The sequence below is a fragment of the Monopterus albus genome, unplaced genomic scaffold (assembly GCF_001952655.1).
Source record: "Monopterus albus unplaced genomic scaffold, M_albus_1.0 scaffold542.1, whole genome shotgun sequence".
In the NCBI taxonomy this organism is placed as follows: Eukaryota; Metazoa; Chordata; class Actinopteri; order Synbranchiformes; family Synbranchidae; genus Monopterus; species Monopterus albus.
In genome coordinates, this window is record NW_018128422.1 from 31,587 (window position 1) to 56,436 (window position 24,850).

General features: G+C 42.7%; 1 protein-coding gene across 9 annotated transcripts in view; it reads left to right on the forward strand.

Moving 5' to 3' along the window:
* camk2b1 (calcium/calmodulin-dependent protein kinase (CaM kinase) II beta 1) overlaps positions 1 to 24,850 on the forward strand; it is a 66,572-nt gene that overhangs the window by 7,919 nt on the left and 33,803 nt on the right. For all 9 annotated transcript variants that reach the window (XM_020588473.1, XM_020588465.1, XM_020588464.1 and 6 more), the window contains exons 3-11: positions 4,423 to 4,482; positions 4,971 to 5,025; positions 5,373 to 5,438; positions 16,426 to 16,498; positions 19,774 to 19,876; positions 21,537 to 21,620; positions 21,725 to 21,819; positions 22,926 to 23,048; positions 23,187 to 23,270. In XM_020588473.1, coding sequence (XP_020444129.1) covers positions 4,423 to 4,482; positions 4,971 to 5,025; positions 5,373 to 5,438; positions 16,426 to 16,498; positions 19,774 to 19,876; positions 21,537 to 21,620; positions 21,725 to 21,819; positions 22,926 to 23,048; positions 23,187 to 23,270 — 743 coding nt within the window. The remainder of the gene's footprint in view (positions 1 to 4,422; positions 4,483 to 4,970; positions 5,026 to 5,372; positions 5,439 to 16,425; positions 16,499 to 19,773; positions 19,877 to 21,536; positions 21,621 to 21,724; positions 21,820 to 22,925; positions 23,049 to 23,186; positions 23,271 to 24,850) is intronic.

Here is a 24,850-nt window from a genome sequence, read left to right on the forward strand (position 1 = left end):
CTGCTGATTTATGAGCCATGGATTTGATCAGTTGATGTGTGACATGTTCAGTTTGTTCTCCACTGCTGTGCCACATAATAATATCTGCAGAGAATGTGTGTTCACAACAAGATGCAACATGATAGCATTTGTAAAACCTTCATTGTCTTTCGAATGCTGGGTCCTGTCATTCTCGTCACTCTGGTCATATTCAGACTATATGTCAGTGCTGCCAGCAGCTTTTAATGAGATTATCTGTCCGAGATTATCCAGTGCTATTAGCAGGAGGCTAACCATTAACCCCAGAGACTGACTTGATGAAACCAAAAGCACCACACACTCACTCACACACACGGACATGCAGGGAAAAAATAGCTCATCTATAGCTGGTGCTATCATTGGACCTATATGTTTCACTCCATCTGTGTTGGAGCTGCTTGCAGCTTTCCGCCATATTTCCAAGGCACAGTTTAATCTTGATACTTACACATTTGATAGGACTGATCTGGCCCGACTGGTGCACAACACTTGTGCTGTGCTCCTCACAAATGGATGAGCTATGGGACAGTGGAGCAGTGTTAGAACCTATAGCTCCATGACCTGTCTTACATGGGCTGCTGCAGCCAGGGGTTGTGGCAGTAATAACTTACTGCTCTTTAGAAGTGGGATTTGATTTATGTCGTTCTGTTGTTGTAAAGACAGAGATACAGCAGGTAAGGTGGGTGAGCTCAGAGCCCTGGTTGCAGCAAAAGACTGGCAGATGGGAGATGGTAGTCGAGGGGACGGAGGAGCCGTGTAGGAGAAGGCACCCCAGGCCCTTGGCAGCTGAAAGCCATGTGCCTGTATGCCTGTGTGCCTGAAGCACGGGAATCTCAGCTGACCCTCTCTGTTCAGCGCAGAAGAGCTGAGACTGCAGTCAGTCCGCTGCACAGTGACTCTGTTACACTTACAACAAGAAAAGATTTCTTATTTATGTTAAATACTTGAAGCCATGATGATTCAGTGAGTCAAAAGTCGGAAAACACAGCGTGACTGTGATGTTAAACATATGCATTTATGGGTTTATTAATAAACGAAGCTGCAGCCTGGATGTGTGTGCGAAAGTGAGGAAGGATGAGATAGAAAAAGGTAAAAGACTGCACATATTATTACACACACACGCCTTTTGCATCCACCACATGGTTATTTCCAATCCAGCATGTGTCAACAGGAAATGTAGGCCAGGTCTGCTGGGCAGGGCCTCCAGCCAATCACAGAGCTCGTTTACTGGCAGTGATTTTTGGACAGGAGTTGCCAGAGGTTGCTATTGTACATTATCATGATGGAGATTAGTTGTGCTTGTCTGTGTGTGTCTATACAGGTGAGTGTGTGTTAGTTGTGTCTGAGATTTACCTGCAATGCGGTGATCTGACCTGGCGTTGACAGCCAGCTTTGTGTCAAAGTCAAAAAACCAGGACAGAAGGAGTCACCGAGCTCAGCGAGCACATGTTCAACCTCATGGTTAAGCTTTTTATAAAACCAGGTCACTGTAATTCACTTTTTGTCTCATTGTATATTAACACTTTTAGCAGCATTTCACTTTTATTACATGATGGTTTCTTGACCTGTAATGTGATTTGTTGATGAACATGTTTTAGATCAGACTGAACGATGACACACAGCTGCTTTTGGATGTTATTGGTTCTATCAGTTATATTGAACTTTCAAGGCTGAGCCTCTCTGTCATGCCGTTACTGTAAACCAGTTCATACCCCACACCTCCCAACTGACAGGAGTCGTGCTAATGCTGTGAGTCAGATGTTTGGAGTGATGGTTATATCTGGGTGTTTGTGTTTCTGTCTTTTTATGTCTCCTCCCCTCCGGAGACTTCATTCCTCACTGGTGACGATCAACCCAGATTCATCCCTCGTCTCTCTCTGCTCCTCCAGCACACACCACCGATTTCACTCTCCTTTGGTTTTCTCACTCGGTGAACACTGACATTCCCGTCAGGACCAGTCCTCAGCCTCCTTCCCTTCACCGCCCTCCCTCCTCATTTCTTATTTACCCTGCTGCATCACAAGTACAGGACTGGTATCCAGCTGACCGGCTGTTTGACTGGCTGACTGGATGAATATTTTACTTGCACGCTGAGCTCTGAAGCGGCCTCACCACAGCTGCAGATAGTAAACTCATTACAACAAGCGCAACACCGAGTTCTGATCCCACTTGTGTTCAGGCTACTCGTTGGTGCAAAAAAAGAAGAGACTCGTTTTGTAGCCTTGAGGTACGGTGAATGCTGAAACATGACCATAAGGAAGTAGTGATGCTTTAGTCGCTCTGAGTTGATATTGTACTGCAGTACTTTGGTGGAAAACAAATATGTTGTGTGAACACTTTGCTGATACACTGAGTAAGCTACGTGCTACATGTCAGACATGTACATGTTAACAGGAAGCGTAATCTGGTCACAGTCTCACTTGGTTCAAAATGTATTTGCTGTTACAAATTAACTGTATATAAACAAAACCTCTGGGAGAAGGGGTTGGTACGCCATAACTAACTAACGCCATGACTCACCTAATGAACTCTTAGTCCACCAGGTCATCCATCTGTTTGCTCTGCAGCCAAGTATCCATCCCTCCTTGCAGCCATCCATCCTTTCAGCAGACTCATTAGCCGACTATTTGTATTCACAACTACAGCTGTGGGAACATCAAATAAGACCGTGATGCCCTAAACCGTCGTGATGATTCATGCACTACCTTAACCCCCAGCCATCATAGAAACTTTTATGAGTGGTCTGCAGTCACCAGGTCATCTGCCATTCACAGTGTTAGTAGCATCCTGTTGACTTGATGAAGCTGGGATGAGCTGCGTTGATAGTGACCTTCCTCATTCCAGAGGAGGTTGTATGCATCATCTGAAATCATATTCCAGCTGTCAGGTTCTCTATGACCACACCATGTGTAGAGCAGTCGGTGTCTTCCTTACCTTAAACATTTAATAATACAGTGATGAGTCTTTATCAGTACATCAGCAATATGATTTTCACTGGAGCCTTTAATCCTGCCGTCCTACAGAGACATGCACATAACAAAGGCTCAGCGTGGCCATCTGGTCGACTCAGCTCAGATGAATCATAACGCTTTCTCCCAGCCTATTCTGTACATGCAGAGTAATGTCAGCTGATGCCACTGACAGAATGAAATGCTGTGCATGCTTGTGCTTGTCGTGTTTTCCACCATTTGACATTGTAGTATGATGGATAACATAACTGGGGGGTGCTTAGCACTAGTGGACAGTTGGCAGTTTTTAAAGCGAGGGATCAAGCCAGTTTAGCCGGAGTGAAGGCACGGCAGTGCTTTGTGAGGAAACACTGAAGACGTGACCGTAGCCTTATTTGGACAGTTAACATTAGACTTCTTCCACAAAGTGTTTCTGAACACACTGATTTTGAAACACAGGGGCAAACAAAAAAAAAAGGGAAAATCAGTGAGCGTGTCCACGGCCTCCTAGAAAACCAAACTGGAAAATTGAAGAACAAATGAACAGCATGCAAAAATAAACAAGTAGCAGGCGGTGGTCGGTAAAACAAAAGCAGCCGGGCTTTGTGTGCACTAACCACCCGTGCTTTTTTGTCCTCCTCCTTTCCTCCTCCTCCTCCACTCCTTTCTCCGCCTCGCTCCTCATCTTCTGAGAATGTAATCACTGGGCTTACACTTCACTGTCATTCCTCAATGCCGGCGTGAGTGCGTGCGCTCGTGTCTTGACAGGATATTTGTTTGCCTGCGTGTACTGTACTTGGGTACAGTGTGTGTGTGTGCATGTGTGTCTTTAAGGCCATAAAACTTGTACACGAGTGTGGGTGAACACATACATTTCCATGTTTATGCTCTCCGCTGTGCTCTGCAGGCATTTACATACAACCCCCCCCCCCCGTTGTGCTGCTTGCTTGATAACCACTGAATCCTTTTCCTAGCATCATTTAGCTGTTATATAAGCGCACACACGCACTAGGCCTGTATTCTGACTCACAGATAATGATATTACAGTCCTGTCACTTTTATGATCTATTTCCTGTTAAAACTGTGTTTGGTGCAGAACGTAACAAACGATACCAACAACAGGTGGGGTGGGTGGTGAAATTATTTCTCCAGTGTGCTTTTAAAGTTCTTGTGTTTTAATGTTGTTGTATATTTAAATGGCAACAGTGGAGTGACTAGAGAGAGGAAACGCTGGCAGACATCTGCACTGTGCCTGGATGTGTACATCGACTTGTTGATGTGTGACCCCATGTGTTATGCAAGATGCATTGACCTTCTGACCTTTAACTCCAGGGAAGACACTCAGCCCAAACGTTTTATCAGTTTTCCAGTCATCATGTGTAGCACTTTGGTGTGCACTAGCCTGTAAAACAGTTGCTATACACATGAATAAAGTTTGACCTGTGTTGCCTTGCAGATCACCAGAAGCTGGAGCGAGAGGCTCGGATTTGTCGCCTGTTGAAACACCCCAACATCGGTGAGGACAGTCCTGTTTCCTGATTATCCTGCAATCAAACTTTTAACAACATCAAACCCATTTATTACAACTTATTTCAAAAGTTGGTACAGCAGGAAGAAAACAGTTGTAGGCATTTTATTGTTTACCTGAATTTGTGCTAAATCTTAGCTAATGCAGGTTTAAAGCCATCGATTGCAACTTAATACAAATGCCAACAAATCTGTTTATCACAAAACTATAGTTGTAGCGACACAGTAACATCTTGACATCAGTTGATTTCTATAATACTTTAAATATCCATGATGCAGTTGTTATGACTCCTGGTGGTTCTGGACTCCACGTTCTCAGTCCATCTTTATTTCTCCTTTTCCTTTTTTCATCTCTCAGGTAAAATTCGTCCCCTGTCTACTTTATACTGCATGTTCCAGCTGTACCCAACACAATCAAACCAGTGATGAACACAGTGGTAAACAGACCTTTATCAATCTGTTATCCTTCTCTTCCAGTTCGTCTTCATGACAGTATATCAGAGGAGGGCTTCCACTACCTGCTTTTTGACTTGTAAGTCCTCCCTCCTCTCATCTTCATGCTCGCTCACCTCCTCTCCCTTTTTCCTCCCCCACCTCGATTCCCTTCATATACAATTACATAACTGTCTCCTATATTTGTTGCCCCCATCCCTCCAAGCACAAGCACCACCCACGTCCATCTCTCGGCAATTCCCTCTAGTTTCCATGGTAACGGTGTGGTAAAAGGGATGAAGGCAGGACTTTGGGGGGGGTTGCTGCTAGAAACACAAAATGAAATGGGTGTCCTGGTTTTGTAGCCTTGATACCCCCTCCACCCCCCACCTGCTTCCAATACAGGCAGCCCAGTTTGAAAAGATGTGTGTGTCTGTGTGTGTGCAGGGTGACCGGAGGTGAACTGTTCGAGGACATCGTAGCCAGAGAGTATTATAGCGAGGCCGACGCCAGGTAGGAGCACGGCCTTGTCTCTTTTGTGTGTTAGTGCTTCTCCTTGTCCTTAAACTGTTGGTGCCTTCTCTTGTCTGTTGTGTTTTACTTCTTGCTTTTCCTCGTGACTCTGCTCTGCTCTCTGTTCTGCTCTTCACGCCCCTTCTTCTCACTCTTTTCTTTACTTTTTTTGGTTTTCTGGTTTGTTTTTTTGTCCTTTTTGTTTCAGCTGCTGTTTCTCTCCTGCTCACTGCTTTTCTTTCTTTCTGTTAACTTCTAACTTTACCTCCTGTTTTCATTGCCATGTTACTCCCATTTCTTCTTTTCCCTCTTCTTCTTTTTCCACTATTCTCCCTCTGTCCATTGCGTCTTCCTTCACATCAGTGCCAACGTACTTCACCTCCCACACTGACACAGGCGTGAACCTTAAGTCCAGTCCAAGCTTTGACCAAGATGAGATTTTGAAATGAACTGTGTAGTGGATGTTGTTGCCGAGTTTATTTTGGACTGTAAAAAGCCCAATGTAAGAAAAATTGACACTGAATTGAGTTAAGAATCTGTGATTCAACACCTTGTTTGCCTTCAAATTGTTGTATCATCTAATATCCTGTGGTGGAAAAATAGTAGTAAACCAATATATAGTTGACATTTTTAGATAATCAGCTGCTGCCTGCACTCATGAGGCCTTGGTGGTGGTTTTTCTTACAGTGCAGTTTTTTTTTTGTGGACATTTTTTCTTTAATTAAAATAATAAAGGGAGTGCAGATTGCAGCAAACTGCTCGTTTTTTATTTTCAAATATTTTCATAATTAATTTGTATTAAATAAATATTCAGTTCAGCAAATTTATGTCTCATTAGATATTATTAAATTATTTTACAAACGCCACAACCTGATCAGTTTTATATATTGGCCCTCAGACTTGGCATCGACCACTAGTGAAAACTGTTAGCAGCAGAGTTTGGTTTGTAATAAATGGGCAAATGATTTCTGCAGGTGGTCCAGGGTGCACCTCCATGCTGTCATGCTTTGTATCTGTGCTTTCTCTCACTCAAACAGTGGCGGAGGAAAAAAACAAGTGTGTGAGCAGAACAAAACAAATGGCCCATCAGCTGTAGTGTCTGTGTGTGGACAGTCTCACCTTCTCTTTAGTTTCTCGGTCTTCATTCAGCCCTCCGTTTTACTTTCTTTTTCACCCCCCACCACCACCCACATCGGTCTGTCTCACTCCCACCGCTTGTGCTGACTCACCGACGCACACAGTTCACTTAACCAATGGCGGAAGAGGAAATGGAGTAGTGAGGGGGCGGACAGACACTAGGCTGGGAGAAGAGTGAGAGAGACACTTGAAAATGACAGTTGTGATGTGGGTGTTCATCCATTCAGCAACATTCAAAGTGAAACTGAAAAGTCTGATATTGTAGAAGTTCATGCCAGTGTAGCACAGTTTGTCCACTCAGAACAATGAACGTAAAGTTTTGTCTGTCAGACAGTTTGTGTTGCGTTTTATTCTGTGCTTTAAGTCCCACATATTCACTGTGTAACAGTCGATGAAAGGACTTTTATTTTTTAGTTTCCTGAACAAAAACAATGGGATTTTCAGGTTCTGTCCAGGCGTCTTCATGAGGTCATGAGGAAAAAAATCCACTATTATTATTAAATGCACTAAATGTCTCTTTGATATTCTCATGTAGAAAATGACCCTGGACCAGGTGTGTGAACATGTAGTGCATCGTCACAGCACATTACTTGATTTCTGGGTAATGAAGTCCTTAATTGAATTAGCCTGATTAGTGTCTTCCATTAAATCTAATTTAAGAAGCACTGCTGTTGCTCACCTTCATTTACTTTATATGATTCACATCATTTTGCGTTAAACACGCGTTCACACTGGGTTCCCGATTAGCTCATAGCGTGGATCAGATGTTACATTATGGTTTCATTATTTCTCTCCAGTTTGAGTGGATGCTGTCATGCGCTGCAGCAGCAACAACAGGTGGCTAAAAGGCCAACGTGTACAAAGGTTATATCCACAGGATTCTGTCATTTGTTCTGTAAACATACAAATCCTGACTCCCAGAAAATGTAAAAATAATTAAACTCGAGCTGTCCACTCTCCTGACATTTTAAAGTCATTTGCAGCTTCCAACTAAAATGTCATTCTGTTGCAGTTCTCTGCTCCTTCTTTAGTTTCTCAAGCACTGAGAGGAACTGTGGGAAAGACAAATGTCAGATATGATCAAATGATTTCTGCCATATTATTATTATTTTCTCATATTATTAGGTAAAAACAATCAGTATAACTATGATTGTACAATGTGCAGGAAATTCCTCCCCAAACGAAACTTTAGCTTAATGCAGCTCATTTTATATCATTATTAGTGATGGAAACTAAGTACTTTTACTCGAGTACTGTACTTAAGTACTGTTTTGGAATATCTGAACTGGAGTATTTTCATTTTGTTTTACTTCGTACACTATATTTTAGAGGCAAGTGTTGTACTTTTTACTGCACCACATTTAATTTATAACTTTAGTTTTCAGAATAAGATTAATAAAAAATGCAGTATAGTCATGACCTTATTGACCTATGGTGGAGGATTTACTTGTTATTCAGCAGTAATTCAAATTCTAAACATCTAAATCTGGTAAAACGAGCTCCCCCTTTATCAGCTGCAGCATTAAAGTGAACACAATAGCCACTGCATAAACTAGCGCATTAAGTGATGTGACAGTACATCCGAGCTTTACAGAGACGCACATAATATAGAAATCTGACTTTCAGTTTCTAAACTTCTGTTGTGAAGGATGACTAATGTAAGAAATAACCTGACAGCTCTGTGTCCCACAGCAAAGCCGAAGTACACTCGTATTCACAGAGACACTGAGATAGAGAGCGGTCTGTGTGACTGATCAGTCATTTACAGATACAGTACAATGACAGTTATAACTGTTTACTTTCACACTGGTGATAGGAATCTTTATATCATACTGGTTCAGTATCTTTAGGCAAGAAATGTGACATTTCTACAAGACGTTTCTCATCATGTTAAAAATGATGCCGCTTCACTGAATTCCCATATTGGAAAAACAAATTTAAAAGTCTTTAAATTCTGATTTGATAAACTGATTAACTTGTTGTGACAGTGAAGAAAATCAGCTGCCGTATCCTGTTGTCTGTCTTATAACTGGGTCATTCATTTTCTTAAAACTGTAGAAGGGATTTCATCGTGCTAATCTTCTGTGATTCCTGCCTGTCCATGTCCAGTGTCCTAAGAAAGACAGGTGTGTTGTTACACCTGCATATTTAGCCTTCTCCAATGACTACTAGTGAATTTCTGCTAACGCTTGATGCTGAGGAGCTTCTGTTTTGGCTTTCATCCAGTCATTCTTGCCAGTCAACAAAGGCTGAAGCGATGCACAAGGTGTGGACATCTGATTGGCTGTTAGCTGAATCCATCTTGCTATTGGCTTTGTTGTCTGTCTGTTACATTTTTTTCAGTCGTGACAGTTTCTGTAGTTTTACTCTTTGTGTGTGTTGTTGTACATCTTTGTGACTAGTTAGAATGTTAAACCTCGGCAGAGAAAACATTTTAGCGTGTCCTCACTTTGGGACACACCTACGAAACGCTATTTGAGGGTTACAGTTAGGTTTGGTGTTAGGGTTTAGGCATTTTGTTGTGTGTAATTGTAGTGTGTGGGCTGCTAATATGTGTACTTGGTGTGGAATATGCTGCAGCACTAATAAGTACCTATCTAAACCCCCTAATGAGTCAGTTTCCCCACCTACCTTGTAACCCTTACAGTGCTAGTGACAGCGGGACAGGATTTGCAGTCTAAGGCATCCAGGCCTTTAATCCCACCCCCACCTCCACCTCACCCCCTTGGAGATCAGCAAGAAGTGGGACTTTAATTAGCTACGATAATTAGTCTCACGCACAGACCCCAAAGTGTGCTGCATCACACCTCGTCTCCCCGTCAGAAACTGTCAGTGTCTCTTCAGCAGTGATTGATTCATTTAGTGGATGGAGGCTATTATGAGCAGAACTTGGGAGTGAATCACACCAAGAGCGGAATCAATGAATCTGTGCTGACTAGGGAACAGACAGACCGAAACACAAAGTCGCACACACACAGCGCTGTTGATTGGCAGATAAGTTAGCAAATAATATTCACACATCTTTTACTTCTTGTTTGACAAAACTGTCTGGGCCTGTATCTGCTGACTAATCCAGCCACCAGATCACTGATGCTGTCTTATTTAGTGTGTGGTAGGTGGAGTAGACTCATAGTTAGCCGCTGAAAACTGATGACTAGCATTTTGTTTGTACATTTTATCTAAGAGGAGCTCTGTAGCTTTGTGTTAAAGGCGGATTTGTACTTTAGGGAGCAGGTTAATATTTGACAAAGGTTTTGACTTGTAGAGTAGTTCACAGATTGATGTTTCATTGCCATAAATAGTTTATAGTTTATTACATGGCTTAGAGTTTGTTGTTTGCATGTATTTTCATCCAACACACTGATTTCAGTTATTGCACATCACTGAAAACGTGGCGGGAAACTGGATTTAACCCCGTTCTGATTCAGTTTTTTACATTACACACAAGCTTGGACATGCTTTATTTTATATACACACCCATACACGTGGGAGAGACGGTGCCGTTTTGGACATACAGACTGGCTCTGTATTTGGTTTTCCTGCAGAGAACAGTGGGACACTGTAGCTCAAAGTGCTGAGCAAGTCACATTTTTCAGCCAGTGTGACGAGGTCCTTCTCTTTGTCCCACTAGGCGTTCATAAACAGATGAGTCCCTTGGAATGACGCAATGGCTTTGGACAGGGAGAAAGCTGATTCACAAAGAAAGTAGTGGGATGTGGATGCTTTCTCAATTCTAGAGGCCAAACACGGAGTGGGTCACTGTCAGATCAAGGCATGTGTCCACGCATACAGTGAGGTCAAACCTGTGCTCTGTTACACTTGTGACCAGGCCCAACGTGATTTTACTGCAGGACGGTGAGACGTTAAAGCAGTGGAGGTCAGCAGAAAAGAGGTTTCCAGCTGTGTGAAGTTGTTCTTTAAGGTTTCAAGTAAAGATTATATTGAATTTCCTGATGGATGTTGCTGTCAAATGACAGTTCATCTCCTCATGTTTCTGTTATAAAGGATTTAAAAGTTCATGGTACAAAGAGCTTATGCAGGTTTGGTTACACTGGTCTACAACACATTAAAAAAGCTTATTTTGCTTCTGAATTCAGGTATGCTCGAGTTTATGGATTTAGAGATGAAGTCAAACATGGCTTGGATGTTTGGATGTAAAGGATGTTTGCCCATTTAAATTTTATGCTGACGTACAAAAAACTGACAAAGAGCTGCAACTTTCAGTGAGCTATGAACATAATACAAGTGCCTCGGTAAAAAAAAAAAGCGTGGATTGTAATATAAAACCAGCCTAACGTTTCACCTAAACAAATAGTTATGTCACCAGGTCCATTAAGAGTTTTGGTTACAGTTTCACATTTTGCTCAGATTCCTTCTGGAGTTTGACAGTTTTCTCATTTTCAATTCATACACTGCCACGGCCAACAAATTTTACATATCATTTTTGTTATCAGTGGCCCAGAATTATCAGCCATGTTTTTCTAGACTGTCGTGTTTATGAGTGTGTGCACACATCTCTCTCGTTCTCTCTCTCGCAGTCCTCCCACTCAATAGACACTGTGTGGGTGTGGATCCTGCAGGCTGCTTGTCTCCTTGCGCCTGCTATTAGTCACATATTCCGCACATTAGACTCACTGCAGTGAGCGACGCACACATTTAAATGTACGCACACAATAGAGTGAGGTAGGTCCACGTGTCTCTGTGCAGTGCTCGCGCTGTGATGTCTTTTCCTTCTTAAGATGGAAAAATAGCCTGGCATCAGCCCACCACAGTCTTCTGTGATTCACTTCCATCCTATACATCAGTGTTCCACTTCTTTCATGTATTACTTTCACTCTTTGCTCTTCAGACTCTTCCTGTCCTCTTTCACTGTCACTTTCCCCCTTTGGTTTCCTTCTCTCCTCTCCTTTGTTAGAGTTGCTGTGATTTTTGTCTGGCAGGTTGTTCTGCTGTAGCTGCTCTTGTCTCATCATGTTTAGAAAAGCAAAACGAAACGTTTTTGTCTCCCCTGCATTCATCCACCCATCCCTCCCATTCCAACGCTCTCTCCTCCTCCTCCTCCTCCTCCTCTCTGCTGCCTGTTATCTGTCTCCACCTCATTTCTTCTGTCACTTAATCAAACCTGCCATTTTCTTCATCTTTACTTTCATCTTATTCACCTGACACTGGCCCCGCCCTCTCTGCTCACCGTCACCCTCTCCATTTCTCCACCTTCATCCCTCCCTGTACATCTCCACTGTCTCTCCTTTCACCCGTCCTCCACCCCCACTGTCCCTCCTCTCTCTGTTTTGTCTTCACAGTCACTGTATCCATCAGATTCTAGAAAGTGTCCATCACATTCACCAACATGACATAGTGCACAGGGACCTGAAGGTCAGTATATGTAGAGGAGCATCTGCATCCCTCACCCCCCTCACCTCCCCTGTCCCCGCAACCTTTGCCTGCTTCCTTTCCTTCCTCTGTCCCTCTCCTCCTTCCTTCGTTCCTCCTCCGTCTCGTCTGTTCGTGTCGGTCCTGTTAGCTGCTGGTCTGATGTCCGCCTGTCCGACTTGTCTTTGGTGAGCTCTCGTGTTTTGTTTTTGCTTTTTTATTGTATTGTATTTTAGTTTTTAACTGGGGGACCTCGGCCTGCCTCACCCACCCTTCCCGCTCCATCTGCCCTCCCACTCATTCTCTTTTCAGTCATTTTATAAACAACTACATAACAAAAGCTCCTGTTGCACTGACTGACAACCCAATCAATCAACCAGTGAGCCTTGTACACACAAACACAGCGAGCACACAACCTTCAGCAGTTGTAATACACATCACCTGTTTACACATGCCCACACACCTGTCAGTTTGTCCCACCGGGCTCAGATCCAGTTATATCTGCATTGATTTTCCTTTTTGCCCCCTCCTCCCTTCTCTCTGCCGTCGAGTCATTTATTTTGTTGTATCGAACCCAGTTTTTTCAAGACAGCCTCATTTTAACATCAAGTATTTTCTTTACAAAGCAGCTCTTGTGCTAAAAGAGCAACACAACAAAAGAACTGCAGTAGATTTAACTTTTGTTTTGTGATGTTCTTATTAGCATCTTCTGAGCTGGTGGTTTGTGTATGGACAGGCTTTTATCTTCAGTCCTGAATCAGAATAGTCAGACTCACACCAGTAAACCATCAGGACTGGATGCTGTTGGATTTTTCTTTCCTCGTCCACAAATTCACTACAGTTACTGTTTAGCCAGTGCTGAACCAGCCTGAGCCCCCCTGATATCCTAAAGCCAGTGATATGTGAAGTTTTAGACATTAAACAGTCAGTTTACACACATTTTCATCCTGTGAGTTTATAAAATTCACTAGTGTACCATCACAATGATGCAGTCAGGGAGAGGTATCGTTTGTATTTTGAGTATTTCTGCAGGTCTCGGTGTACTTTTCCAGCAGTGAACTATAGGAAGGCCACTTAGTCCTCACACTATCGGCAAATACTGGAAAACTACAACAAGTAAATTACAGTGACATACTGAAGGCCTAACACCTTTATACCTCGTGCAGTAGAATCTAATTCAGCATTGATAAACAAAACAGAAGAAAAGAAAGGACAGTCAGAACGCTGGTTTAATCGCCAGAATCCCAGTATAATATTACATTGCTAGATTTAAATTTCTATAACATGTGTTTGTAAAGTCTCCACAGTTATAATTAGTAACAGTATTATTTTCCAGACATTATATTTATATAAAACTGTTTGTGACACCAAATATATTTGGAAAGAAATGTAATCGCAAACCAGATTTTGTTTTCTGTTAACACAAAGAGGAAATGTTAAATATTTGGCAAGTCACTAGTCTGTTGACATGGAGCGTGTCAGTAAAATATTTACAGACAATGTATCTGTTATCTACCAAAATACCCAGTTTTGCAGTACATAATTGATACTGACTACAGCATTATTAAACTTTTGTTTAGGCTCGGGGAAAGACTGAGATCTGCTTTAATAAATGTAGTGCCATGTTCACTTTAAACATAACTGGGAACATGCCTTTAAACATAACTATAAATTGGTTCAGTATAAAGGTCATTTCAAGGAGGCAGGGCTGCTTCAGAAGGTAATAATAAAAATACAGATGTTTTTGACTTTGAATAAAGAACCTGTGTCAGTTGGTTTTATTTATAATGTACTTTTCCTTCCAAGTACAAAAACATCAGTAGGAGAAGGTAACGCAGCTGTTTGACTGTGATTGTTAAAGCCACCATTTTGTCCAGGTCTCCCTTGTAAAAGAGTTTGAAATCTCAATGGGACGTCCTGGTTAAATAAAGGTTAAAAAAAACTGTTCCCAGTAAATACCTTTCTGAAAATGTATAACCTTTATAACTTGTATAACCTGCATATTCTGTTGTCACAGAGTAAAACCAGATTATTTTTAGCCCCGCTGTGCATTTGTGGTAGTGATGTCGACCTAATTATCCAGCTCCTCTTTGGAAAAACACTGTAAAGTGGGTTAACCTGCTAGTTTGAAACGGACCCATAGAGAAGCATAGCTTCTACTGTAGCAGATTATACCAGTGTTTTAATAAGTTAGTGTAAGTGTTGTCATACAATTAAATAACACAGCTGTGTGTGCACCTGCATTTTATACATGACTGCAAGGAAGTGAATAATGTGTTTAGCATCCAGGACACTGCCACAGATTGCACAGAGGTTTATTGTCTACATCTGACGATGACAGTGATTTTGTTTGACTTATATCCTGTTTAGTACAGAAGAAGAAGAAGCAGGAGGAGGAAGGCTTTTGTTGTAGTTAAAACACAAGGCGACGAGTCGCTGCTGACTGGTGCTTAACACACGTGATGACCTTCCATTGAGTTTCGACACACATGTACAGGTTTGCCACCCTGCAGGTTATAGAGCTCAACAGCTGGTGAAAAGGACCAGGATGTACAAGTGCGTGCAAACCTACACACAGGCACACCAACATGTAACAACGAGGGCACAAGAAAACACGCACACTTCACAGGTGGAAGTGGTTTTAGCCTCCACAGCACATTCACAGATGCATGCAGCCACGTGCTCACGGTGGCTTCAACACATGCGACCTACCTAGTATTGATTCACTGGGGGAGACCAAGAAACAAGACTGGGTTCAGATTTATAGCACTGAACTTTAGAGCCGTGCCAGTCCGGCTTTCTCTCTCGCGCTCTCACTCTCTCTTGTTTCTCTCATGTTATAATCTTCCACAGAGCAGCCAGACTTCTGTATTATTGCAGCCTGTTACTGTAAGTCAGCCTTCGAGGTCCTGCGTGTTTGTTAAAATAACCTTTTTTCATTCTTAGGCTACAAGTTTAATCATTATTTCTTGACAGGATATCTGCAGTTCTTCAGAAGTTTTATAATGTGTTCATTTGTTTCCTTTACAAAGCCTTAAATTTCATTTACATAAGTCTCATCACTTTTTCTAGTCTGACATTATATGTAACATTAGTTATAAATTGGTTTTGTAGGATTTTTGCCCTTGGAAACAGCAGAGTTGGGTTAAAAAAGTATTTTTGCTGTTTCTTTACAGTTGTGGATGAATGTTTTTTAGTTCACTCAAAAAGCTAAACAAAAAAAAAGTCAAACTAAACCATTTGTGCACACAAACACAAACTCACTCTGGACTTTGAGGAATTTGGACCTCGTCAGTGCACAGGAAACAGATATGCACGGCCAAGCTTCTGTCCACGCACGAGCCACACGCCCAGCAGCACAGGTATTTGTGTGTGAGTGAGGGTGTGTTTGTGCATCACTCCACACCTCCCACAGCTGCACTCAACAGTGTACACATGCACACGGTGTCTGTCTCATCATTATATACATGTCTTCTTCCCCTGCTCAGATAAATCATCTACTCTCTGCAGTGACTCACACCTCCGGTGCCTCTCAGCATTGCTCACACGGTTTTTGACTTTTGGGTTTTTATTTTTAGTGTCCGGTGGCTAACTGACATCAGAATGACAGCGCTTGTCAGCAGAGGCTGGCTGGGCTGGCAGCAGACGTGGCACTGATCCCAGACACATCTTTTAAGTGTTATTAATTGCACAATGACTCACTCCTTCCCTTACCCTCTTCATCAGCACCTTCTGTGCCTCCACATTCTCACACCCTCTTTCATCACTCAGAGGCTGCTGGCTAAAACATGGAGGGGAGGTGGGGCATCTAGAATCCACCTGCAGCCCACTGAACAGTAAAATATGTTTCTTAGATGATTATGTCTTTGGATATACTCATCTAGGATGAAGCTAATAGAACATATCCACTGGTTAGTTGCAGAATAGATTGACTCAAAGGAATCTTCTGTTGCAGAGCGTCTACAGCGACGTCCTTCCAAGCTGACTGAGTTGACATCATAGCACCAGCCAGCCCTCAAAAACCTTAGTAATGAAGGTCATTGAAGATGGCTGCTTAGCTGCAGGGTGTTCGATCACACCCACAGGGTCTATATAGGTCACCTATAACATGGGAAGCTCAACATAGAAAAGCAAGCAAACAGATTTTGTCCTACAGCTTGTCTTATGATGAACATGTTAGTACTCTATGGAATATTTCACAGTAGTCCTTAAATATTTGGGCAGTGGGTAACTACCCTAGCCTGTGTCGCTAAGTAGCAGCTAACTATGTAACTTTTGGCTTCATTGTTATAAATTTGGCCATGTGCTGTGCTGTGGGACAGACGCCTGGCAACAGCAGAGTCCTTTCAACCCCTCTTTTTACCCCTCATGCCTCCCCCCCCCACTTTCCCTTCCCTTTCCTCCCCTACACCCATGGCCTGTGCATGGGATTGTATCGCTGCTTAGACTAACCTGCGCCCCCCTTGGTGTTTGCATGCAGTCATTGCATCCAGCAGATCCTGGAGGCGGTGCTTCACTGCCATCAAATGGGTGTGGTGCACCGGGACCTGAAGGTGAGTGATGGGGTTCGCCTGGCTGTCCCGTGAGAGTGTGCTTATATATTTGTGTAGGGGGTATTGTAGGTATGTTTAGGTGTGTAGTCTGTGTGTGTAATGTTTGTGAATGTTATGTCACTTGCAAAGCCCCATTAATGCAGGAGGGTTCTGGTTTAAAGATGATTTCTCCATCAGTAACTATATAATACACATTTGGCCTTTACAGTAGTTGGCTGAACAATTAAAAGCCATTTAAAGTCAGGCCAAAGCTCCTCTCACCACTCAGTGATAGAACAGTCCCTGCAGCTTTGTGACCATGAGGTTGTCAAATACTGTCTCTGACCTTTCTCCGGCTCCGCTCTGCCATACACAGTCTCCAGCACGGTGCAGTCAGCTTCTTTTCCTGGTGTGTAAACACCACCTCCCCCAGTCTGGGGAGATTTCAAGTATGCAGCGTCAGTCACGCTGCCTGACTGGTGCCTCTGCTCTGTAACCTTTTTGGAACAGGGTCTCGTCATTGCACAGTCGATGGATCTGTCTAAGATGGCCCAGGAGGATACTTAATGAGACCTCTGGTTCACTGACTTCTCAGAGAGAGATGTCACCTATTGATTAAACGGCACCTGGTGCGACCTTCATAGCTTCAAACATGGCAGATCATTTTCTGTTAACCGCCCTCAATTAACTTGTGGTGTAGAGACATTTGTTTTTAGTGGTAGACTGTCTGCTGGTGCAGAGCCTGAGCTGTTTTTTTTTTTTTTTTTTTTAGAAGTTTGGGTAATAGATATGTTGTGTACACTTCTATAGATATGTCGTATGATTCATATTAAGTTTTTGATTTATTGTAATTGTATTTATTGCAGAGCTAGATGCATTTTCAGTAAAAATGTACAGCAAGAAATAGCAACATTGCCTTGTTTAGTGTGATTTTTTACTATGACAGCTAATTTAAAAGTAATGAAATTTGGCTTAATGCTATACTCAACAAAGTCCAGACTGTTTTGAGTCCTTTGTTGTCATGTCTTGTACCTTGTAGTGTTTGTTTGTGCATGCATGCGCTGTATGTCCAGTCTTGTTTTGCATGATGCACTTTGTCTGGTGTGGATCTCTTCTATGCAAATGTCACTTAGCATTCCAGCAAAGGCGTGTTGTGCTTATGAGAAATGTTGTGGCTATTTCTTTATTTAGCTGATGCGCCTATCTAGTTTCATATCGAAGCATGGGCAAGCATTTCATGCAGTAGGTCACAGTGTGATGACTGAGGACAGTCTGGGTGACAAGAGCCCCAGAGTTGGGGTTTAGGCTGTGGCAAATGAGATGAGCAGGTGGTTTTCTTCTAAAATTAGAAGTTTTCCAACTTGACTGATTATGTATTTGTTTTCAGAATAGTATCAAAAAATGGGAATAGTATCAAAAAACAATACAGTAGGTTAGGACCTGGCTTAAATCTAGACGACCATTGTAGAATCAGCTGTGTCTCTTTACACACACTGGAGAGCCTCCTTACCGGAGGCCTCTGTCTCCATCACTTCTTCTGAACAAGGTAGTTATGCCGCAGTAGCTCCAGTTCCTCTGCAGACAGAGAAATATATGGGAAGGGAAAAGGCTGGGAACCGTTCAAACACCCACTCATGCCTCGAATGCAGCTTCTGTTCACCGTCTCTCTCTCTCGCCCTCAGCCAAACCAGCTGCTAGTCATCAGGTCATCAATGTGCTCAGCTGTGTGTGAGATGGAGAGGGGAAAGAGCCCTTATGTCACAGAGGGATGGCGATTGCTGCTGTTATTTCTGAACTGTGACCTGGATGTTTTACATTGTATTTATGCAGCTTTGTGATGGAAGCGCACGCTTCATTAGAATTTCCACCCACATCCGTTTTCACAGATTATCTTACTGCTGCAATGTTGGCGAGTTCTGACTCTGCCAATTACAAAAGAGTAAAGCCTAACTAAGCAATGGAGCCGGGAGAACAGAGGCAGGCACCAGGCCTTAGGATTACTTGTTTGCTCACTCACAGTCTCTCGCTTTTGCCCATTTTCTCTTTTATTTATGGGCTCAAAGACTATAAAAGCCCATTTTTAAGTAACTGCACTTTAAATACACACTATGTTTTCTCCTTTAAACAAAGTAGCTGAGGGGAGAGAGGAAAGGGAGGGAGGCAGAGGATGCAAAGACACACTGCTGCAATGCAGGGGAGGCAGTGACAGAAATATAAATGCAATGTCCTCATTCTCTCTATGCTGTAAGTCTGCACTTGTGTTGCAGTTTACTGTGGTGCATTTTAGGAAACAGCTATGCCAGCTCATTGGAAGAGAAGCAAGACTTGTTTAGGTGACATTAATGAGACTTACTTTAGTCCCTGAACGACAGGAGAAAACTTTATACAAGTAACAGTACCCAGTGGGCTTTTGTTTTGGTCATTAGAGGCCCCTAGTAATACACCCATCAGTATAAGTGGAAGGCTATTAAATATCTGTCAAAGCCTTGGGCTGCAGCTGTTAATGTTGACATAGTTATACTCAAGGCAGTACATGCACAGTGCACAGCTGCACTTTGTACAGTACACTAAACAGACTGAGTACAGAGGATTTTCGGTCATATAGGCAGCTTCACGGCCGAGCTGCTGTTTATCTGATCTGGAGTTTAGCATAGGGGTAAGAGTGGGACAGCTAGGACTCTGGCTTTGACCTGAAATGTCCTCTCACCACACAAAGAAATATGGGTTGCCTTGGAGATCCTAGCTGATCTCCTAAGGAGTCATACTAACTCAGAGTTGTCCAACACGTAGGTAACCTCGTTAGCCTGTTTGCCGATTTCCCATCATCGTGAATATCATGATGGATGTTTTTTATATAGTTTTATTGCTGCTTCCCACCGGTTCTTTATTTGTCATTCAAGGTTTGCGGTTTCTTTTACAGGAGCAATGATCAAGTGGGATTAAGAGAGAGTGTAGGGGGAGTGGAAGTGGGAGAGGGCAGGGGCCAGTGGGGATAGCAGCCCATTATTAGACTCCAGTTCTGACAGAGAATAATGAGGCTGGTTGGATTATCTGGGCCACAGAGATGGAGCCTATAGACCACAGCACGCCACGTGAGACTGGGACAAAAAAGCACTGCGGATTGACTGGGTCTTACGCACGGCTGAAATGTGGGCTAACTTTTACTGTGTAGCTTTTGTGTGTCCGTGCGCGTTATTGAAACGGCATCTCTGTCTTTATGGTGCATGTGTGTGTGCCCCCATTCCTTCATTTCAGAATGTTTGGTGACATTATTTCTCTTGCCTTCTTCACTTTAGCCCGAGAACCTTCTCCTGGCAAGCAAATGCAAGAACGCTGCAGTGAAGCTGGCCGACTTTGGCCTGGCCATCGAGGTGCAGGGGGATCAGCAGGCCTGGTTTGGTAGGTACAGCACAAACCGGAGTTAATCACATCTGCACTTGTAAAAAAAAAAAAAACTGGACTGAAGAGAGGATCTTATTTCACACACAGGTCATGTTTTTCTTTAGAAACACCTTGACTATGGTGACTTATACTTCAATACACCAGCACAGTGGCTTGTAGGTTGGACTCTGTGTATCACACTGCAACATCACTGTTCTGCAGGTTGTCTCTTTCTATGCTCCGTTTGAATCATTGGTATATTTTTCTTCAAAAAGCTATTTTAGATAAATTGCAAACTTTTTTCAAGGAGCTCATTTTCCAGTCATTATGTTAGATCACAAGGCACCTGCTGTGTCCCAGTGTTCAAACAGAGATGGGAAAGTGAAGCTTTTGTGTTCTCTGCTCCAGCCGTTTGGAGTAGGTTTCAGAGGGCAAACAAATCATTAAACTCAGTATCATCCATGGAATTGTAAATTTAATGGTGACACATTCATTTGCTTCTTATTTAAGTTTAGTCAGGTTAAAGCGAAATCAGTGCTTTGTTTCTAAACCCATTATCAGTGTTAGAAAACAGCTGCTGAAAATGTGAAAAGACTGAGAACTATGATTCTGGGAGCTGATTTTATATCCTTGGCGATTTTTTTAATCATGCAGATTTGTCTGGATGGTTAATGACATCCTGTGGTGCAACAAACATAGAACATTTATTCCCACTTTACCCCGACTTTAATTCTCGACATTGATGGTGGTTATGTTTCTGCTCTTGCCTTGAGCTGGACGCTGATGCCAGGGCTCCTTTGCAAACAAGGTTTCTGCCCTCACCCTGGTTAAACTTTGGCTGCATAAAATAAAAATAAACTTGATCTAAAGCTTTAAAGGAGCTCATGATTACAGTGATGGAACAGGTTCAGTTACTGTTACTACTAAGGAGCTCCACAGAATCTTAACAATTATTTGAGAAAAATGGAGGGAAAAAGACCTTAAGACATAAAATATAGGAGAGTAACTAAGGGAGGTTCACTGACACTGAATGACTTCAGCTTCGGGAAAAGATTGCATCTCCTCAAAGTTACTAACTTCTTATGCTCTGTTATTCTTTATGTGCACCCTCTTGTGGCCATTGAGGAGAAATTGTAAAGATATAAGCCTATGCACCATTTTATAAACACTTGAAAAATGAAAAAAAAAAGGTGTACTAGCATTGATCTACTGCCAAGAACGTCCATTTCTATTCCCTATGCACTTCCCCTAGTGATCATCACGGCTAATTCTATTTTTAATCATTAAAATCAATGTCTCTGACCCTGGAGATCCAGACTACTGCAAGTTTTAATCATTAATGAGCAGAGAAAGAACAAACAGTGATGGGGGTGAACCTGTTGGTGTTGGATTAGCATTGCTGAGGCGCACTTTAACACTGGGATCTCTACTACAGACATCTGTATCCATCAGTGATGGCATCTGTGAGAGTCCTTCACAATCATCTGACCTTAAAGCCTCAAATCTGTCCTTAACATCTCAGACCACTGTGGGGATGAACAGCCCTAAGCGTACAGAAGATTATCACGCTTTCTATTCATGCTGATCCAAGGATAGTGGCTGCGTAATCTGCTGCCTTGAGTATGTCAGTCAATTGTGCGTGTGTGTGTGTGTGTGTGTGTGTGTGTGTTTACTGCAGGATTTGCTGGCACACCGGGGTACCTGTCCCCTGAGGTGCTGAGGAAGGAGGCATATGGCAAGCCTGTGGACATCTGGGCCTGCGGTGAGTTGTACAGAGAGACTCGAGCACACATGGCATTTCCTAGAGCACAGTTAAGGACATTGTCTGTGTGTGTATGTCCATATGTGTTTGTGTGTGTGTCTCAGGGGTGATCCTCTACATCCTGCTGGTGGGTTACCCTCCTTTCTGGGACGAGGACCAGCACAAGTTGTACCAGCAGATCAAGGCTGGGGCTTATGATGTGAGTCTCCTCTCGCCTCCTGCTGTGTCGCCCTCCCCCCGCCTCTCGCTGCCCTTGTTCCTTTTTGGCAGCAGTTACGTAACTCAATCACCTCAGTCACATTTCAAGGGGTGCAAGAGATGGAGCCTCAACTTAGATCACTTTCGGCGACGTGCCAAACGGAGAGAGGCCTGCAGTGATTCTGAGTACAGACCTCAACATTTATACCTAAACACAACAGGACCTGATGGGTTTAAAATTTCTTCAAAAATTGCTGGGACCTGTGCTGATATTGTTGAAAAACACACACCACAGGGAGACGTAGTGGCCAAACTGTTAAATACACAAGCACCGGCAACATCCTGGGTTCAACATCTTGCCTTTGGCCTGTGTTTGTTATTAGATTTCAGGATTTCTTGTTGTATTTGAGGATTTGTCAGTAGGGATATTTGCATTTCAGATTTTAAAGAGAAAGAGGGAGAAATGTGATGAAATATGAGAAATACGAGGACTGCCAGAAGCCGGGCTGGAGAGGTTTTGTATGCCAGTCTCTCTGCAGGGCCCGTGCTGCACTTGGCATCACAGGAGAGAATAGGAGAAGGGCCATTCGTAGCATCACTGAGCTGTAGAGAAAGCCTCAAGGTGGCTGTGGATGATGAGGGGGGATATGTGGGTAGCTGCTAGGGCAGAAGCTGGGGTCTGATCAGCCCTGGCTGAGTCGTCTTGGCGAGGGTATGACAGGTGACATTCAATGACAACAAGAAAGTCAAGGAAAAACCATGATAACAATCCAAGACAGCTGGAATTTGAAGCCCAGAGGGTCCTATAAATAGCCATCATGGGTTTTCAGTTAATAAACAGGTTAGCAGAATTATGCAATATACAACAAAACTGTCCCTGGACTTTATAAGGTTTTTGGTAGATTCCCTGCTGTATAGATACTGTAACTTGTGAATTTTACACTGAATTTGAGAGCCAATGTAGATGGTTTGAATTTGTAAACAGGTGAAAAGAAATTTATTTTTAGCTTGAAAATGTCCGAATTGATTATAAAAAAGTTTTCTGACTAATTCTCGGTCGAACAGCTTTATGAATGTTCACACACGTGGGTCTGTTCATTCCTTCAGTTTCCTTCCCCAGAGTGGGACACAGTTACCCCAGAGGCCAAAAACCTGATCAACCAGATGCTGACCATCAACCCAGCCAAGAGGATCACTGCTCAGGAGGCCCTCAAGCACCCATGGGTCTGTGTAAGTGTCCCTGCTTGAGACAGGCAAGCAGGCATGTTGTTATACTACTGTATGTTTAGAAAAGACACCTAACTCTAACCCCCTGTCTTTGTCATCCCCCTCTTCTCCTGCTCCTCCTTTTCTTCTTCTGTTTTCCAGCAACGATCTACAGTGGCGTCGATGATGCACAGACAGGAGACTGTAGAGTGCCTGAAGAAATTCAATGCCAGGAGGAAACTGAAGGTCTGTTTGCAAGCTCACCCTGTCCCACATCTTCCTCTTCTGCTTTAATAAGTTATTATGTGGGTTGAAATAACTCTTTCCTCCACTTTGTTCTTGAATTTTGTTCCCATTACTGCAAAGTATTTCTACTACTTACTGCTTTGATCTGAAAATAATGATCAATCTAAATGTGTTCAATGGAGATGGCTCACATGCAGAGGCAGTAAGGGGATCCTACAGGCATAGTTTCCTTCTCTGCTGATTTATTGCTGACATTTTGTGTGGATACAACAGCTTAGCATGCCACTGTTACCCTGCTGTATTTGCCGTCCTTGGCACACGTTCCAGCACATGGAAGCATGAGCACAGGTGGCTACAGGCAAATGTTGGACCGTTCAGCCGACATGGCATCAGCTTGAACCAATTGTCTGTAGCTTTTCACCTTTAAAAAGAAATGAACACTAGCAAGGTTAGACATTCAGCTACCTAGTAAATATGATAGGTGATTTTTCATATGCATTTCCACTCTAATGTCGTCATCCTGATTTTCCATACTGTAATGTTACTGTTTGTTCTGCACACACAACATCTATTGTAGGTCTGTTACCAGATGTTACATGAAACATGACAGCGCATCACCTAGAGGCCTTGTACCCGCCTTTACATGTACACCTCAATGTGTTTATGCTTAGGAAATGGTATAAGATAGACAGAACATGCTGAGAGACAAAAACCATCTGGGACAACACAGAATGTCACAAGCTGACTTCTCTAACACTGTAAAAGGTATACGACAGCTAATAAATACACATAAGTACATGGAAAAAATTTACAAGCACATTTGTTAGTTTTTTCTCACGCTGGTCTTGCTGTGGCTTCTCATTGTAGCTATTCAAATATTAGGTGCTATTAACTTCCACAGCTCTTAGATACTCTGGTCCATTTGCAGTTCAGTACCATATTTATAGCTCCATAAAAAGTTATTGGCTCTTGTTGTAATTGAGCTCTTCAGAGATTTAGTGCCAGGAGTAGCTGCGTAACTTAGGTCTCTGTCTCGCTCTTTCTCTTCTTTTATGTCTTTGTTTCTCTCATGTCTCTTTAGTTATTGAGGCTACATCCCGGCACAGTTTGGCTCTCCAGGCGACTTTGCTGACTCAGTTTGCAGTCATACTACATACTGTATTTAAATTAATTTGCCCTAACTTTGACCTGCTCTTTCTGTCTTGTCCTAATGTTGATGCTTTCATATTAACTTAAGGAGTTTGCAGTAGTTTACAAATTTAGTTTAATGTAGGAATGTCCCGATTTAGCTTTTTTGGATCCAGTTCCTTTAATATTAAATATCTGCCCATACCAATCTGATATTTATATTTACCTACAGTAAATGTTCATTAAATGTCTGACATATTGAAAATGGTGACGTTCTGGTTGGAACGAGTGAGCTTTCATTGTTTTGGACTGAATTTATTCTGGCCAATACGGATCCTGTGAAATATACCCATACCGGTGTCGATACTGATACTTATCGGATCAGGACATCTTTAGTTGAATGTTTTTTCTTCTTGAAGTGGCAGATTTGTGCTTTGCAAGGTTGTCTGTGT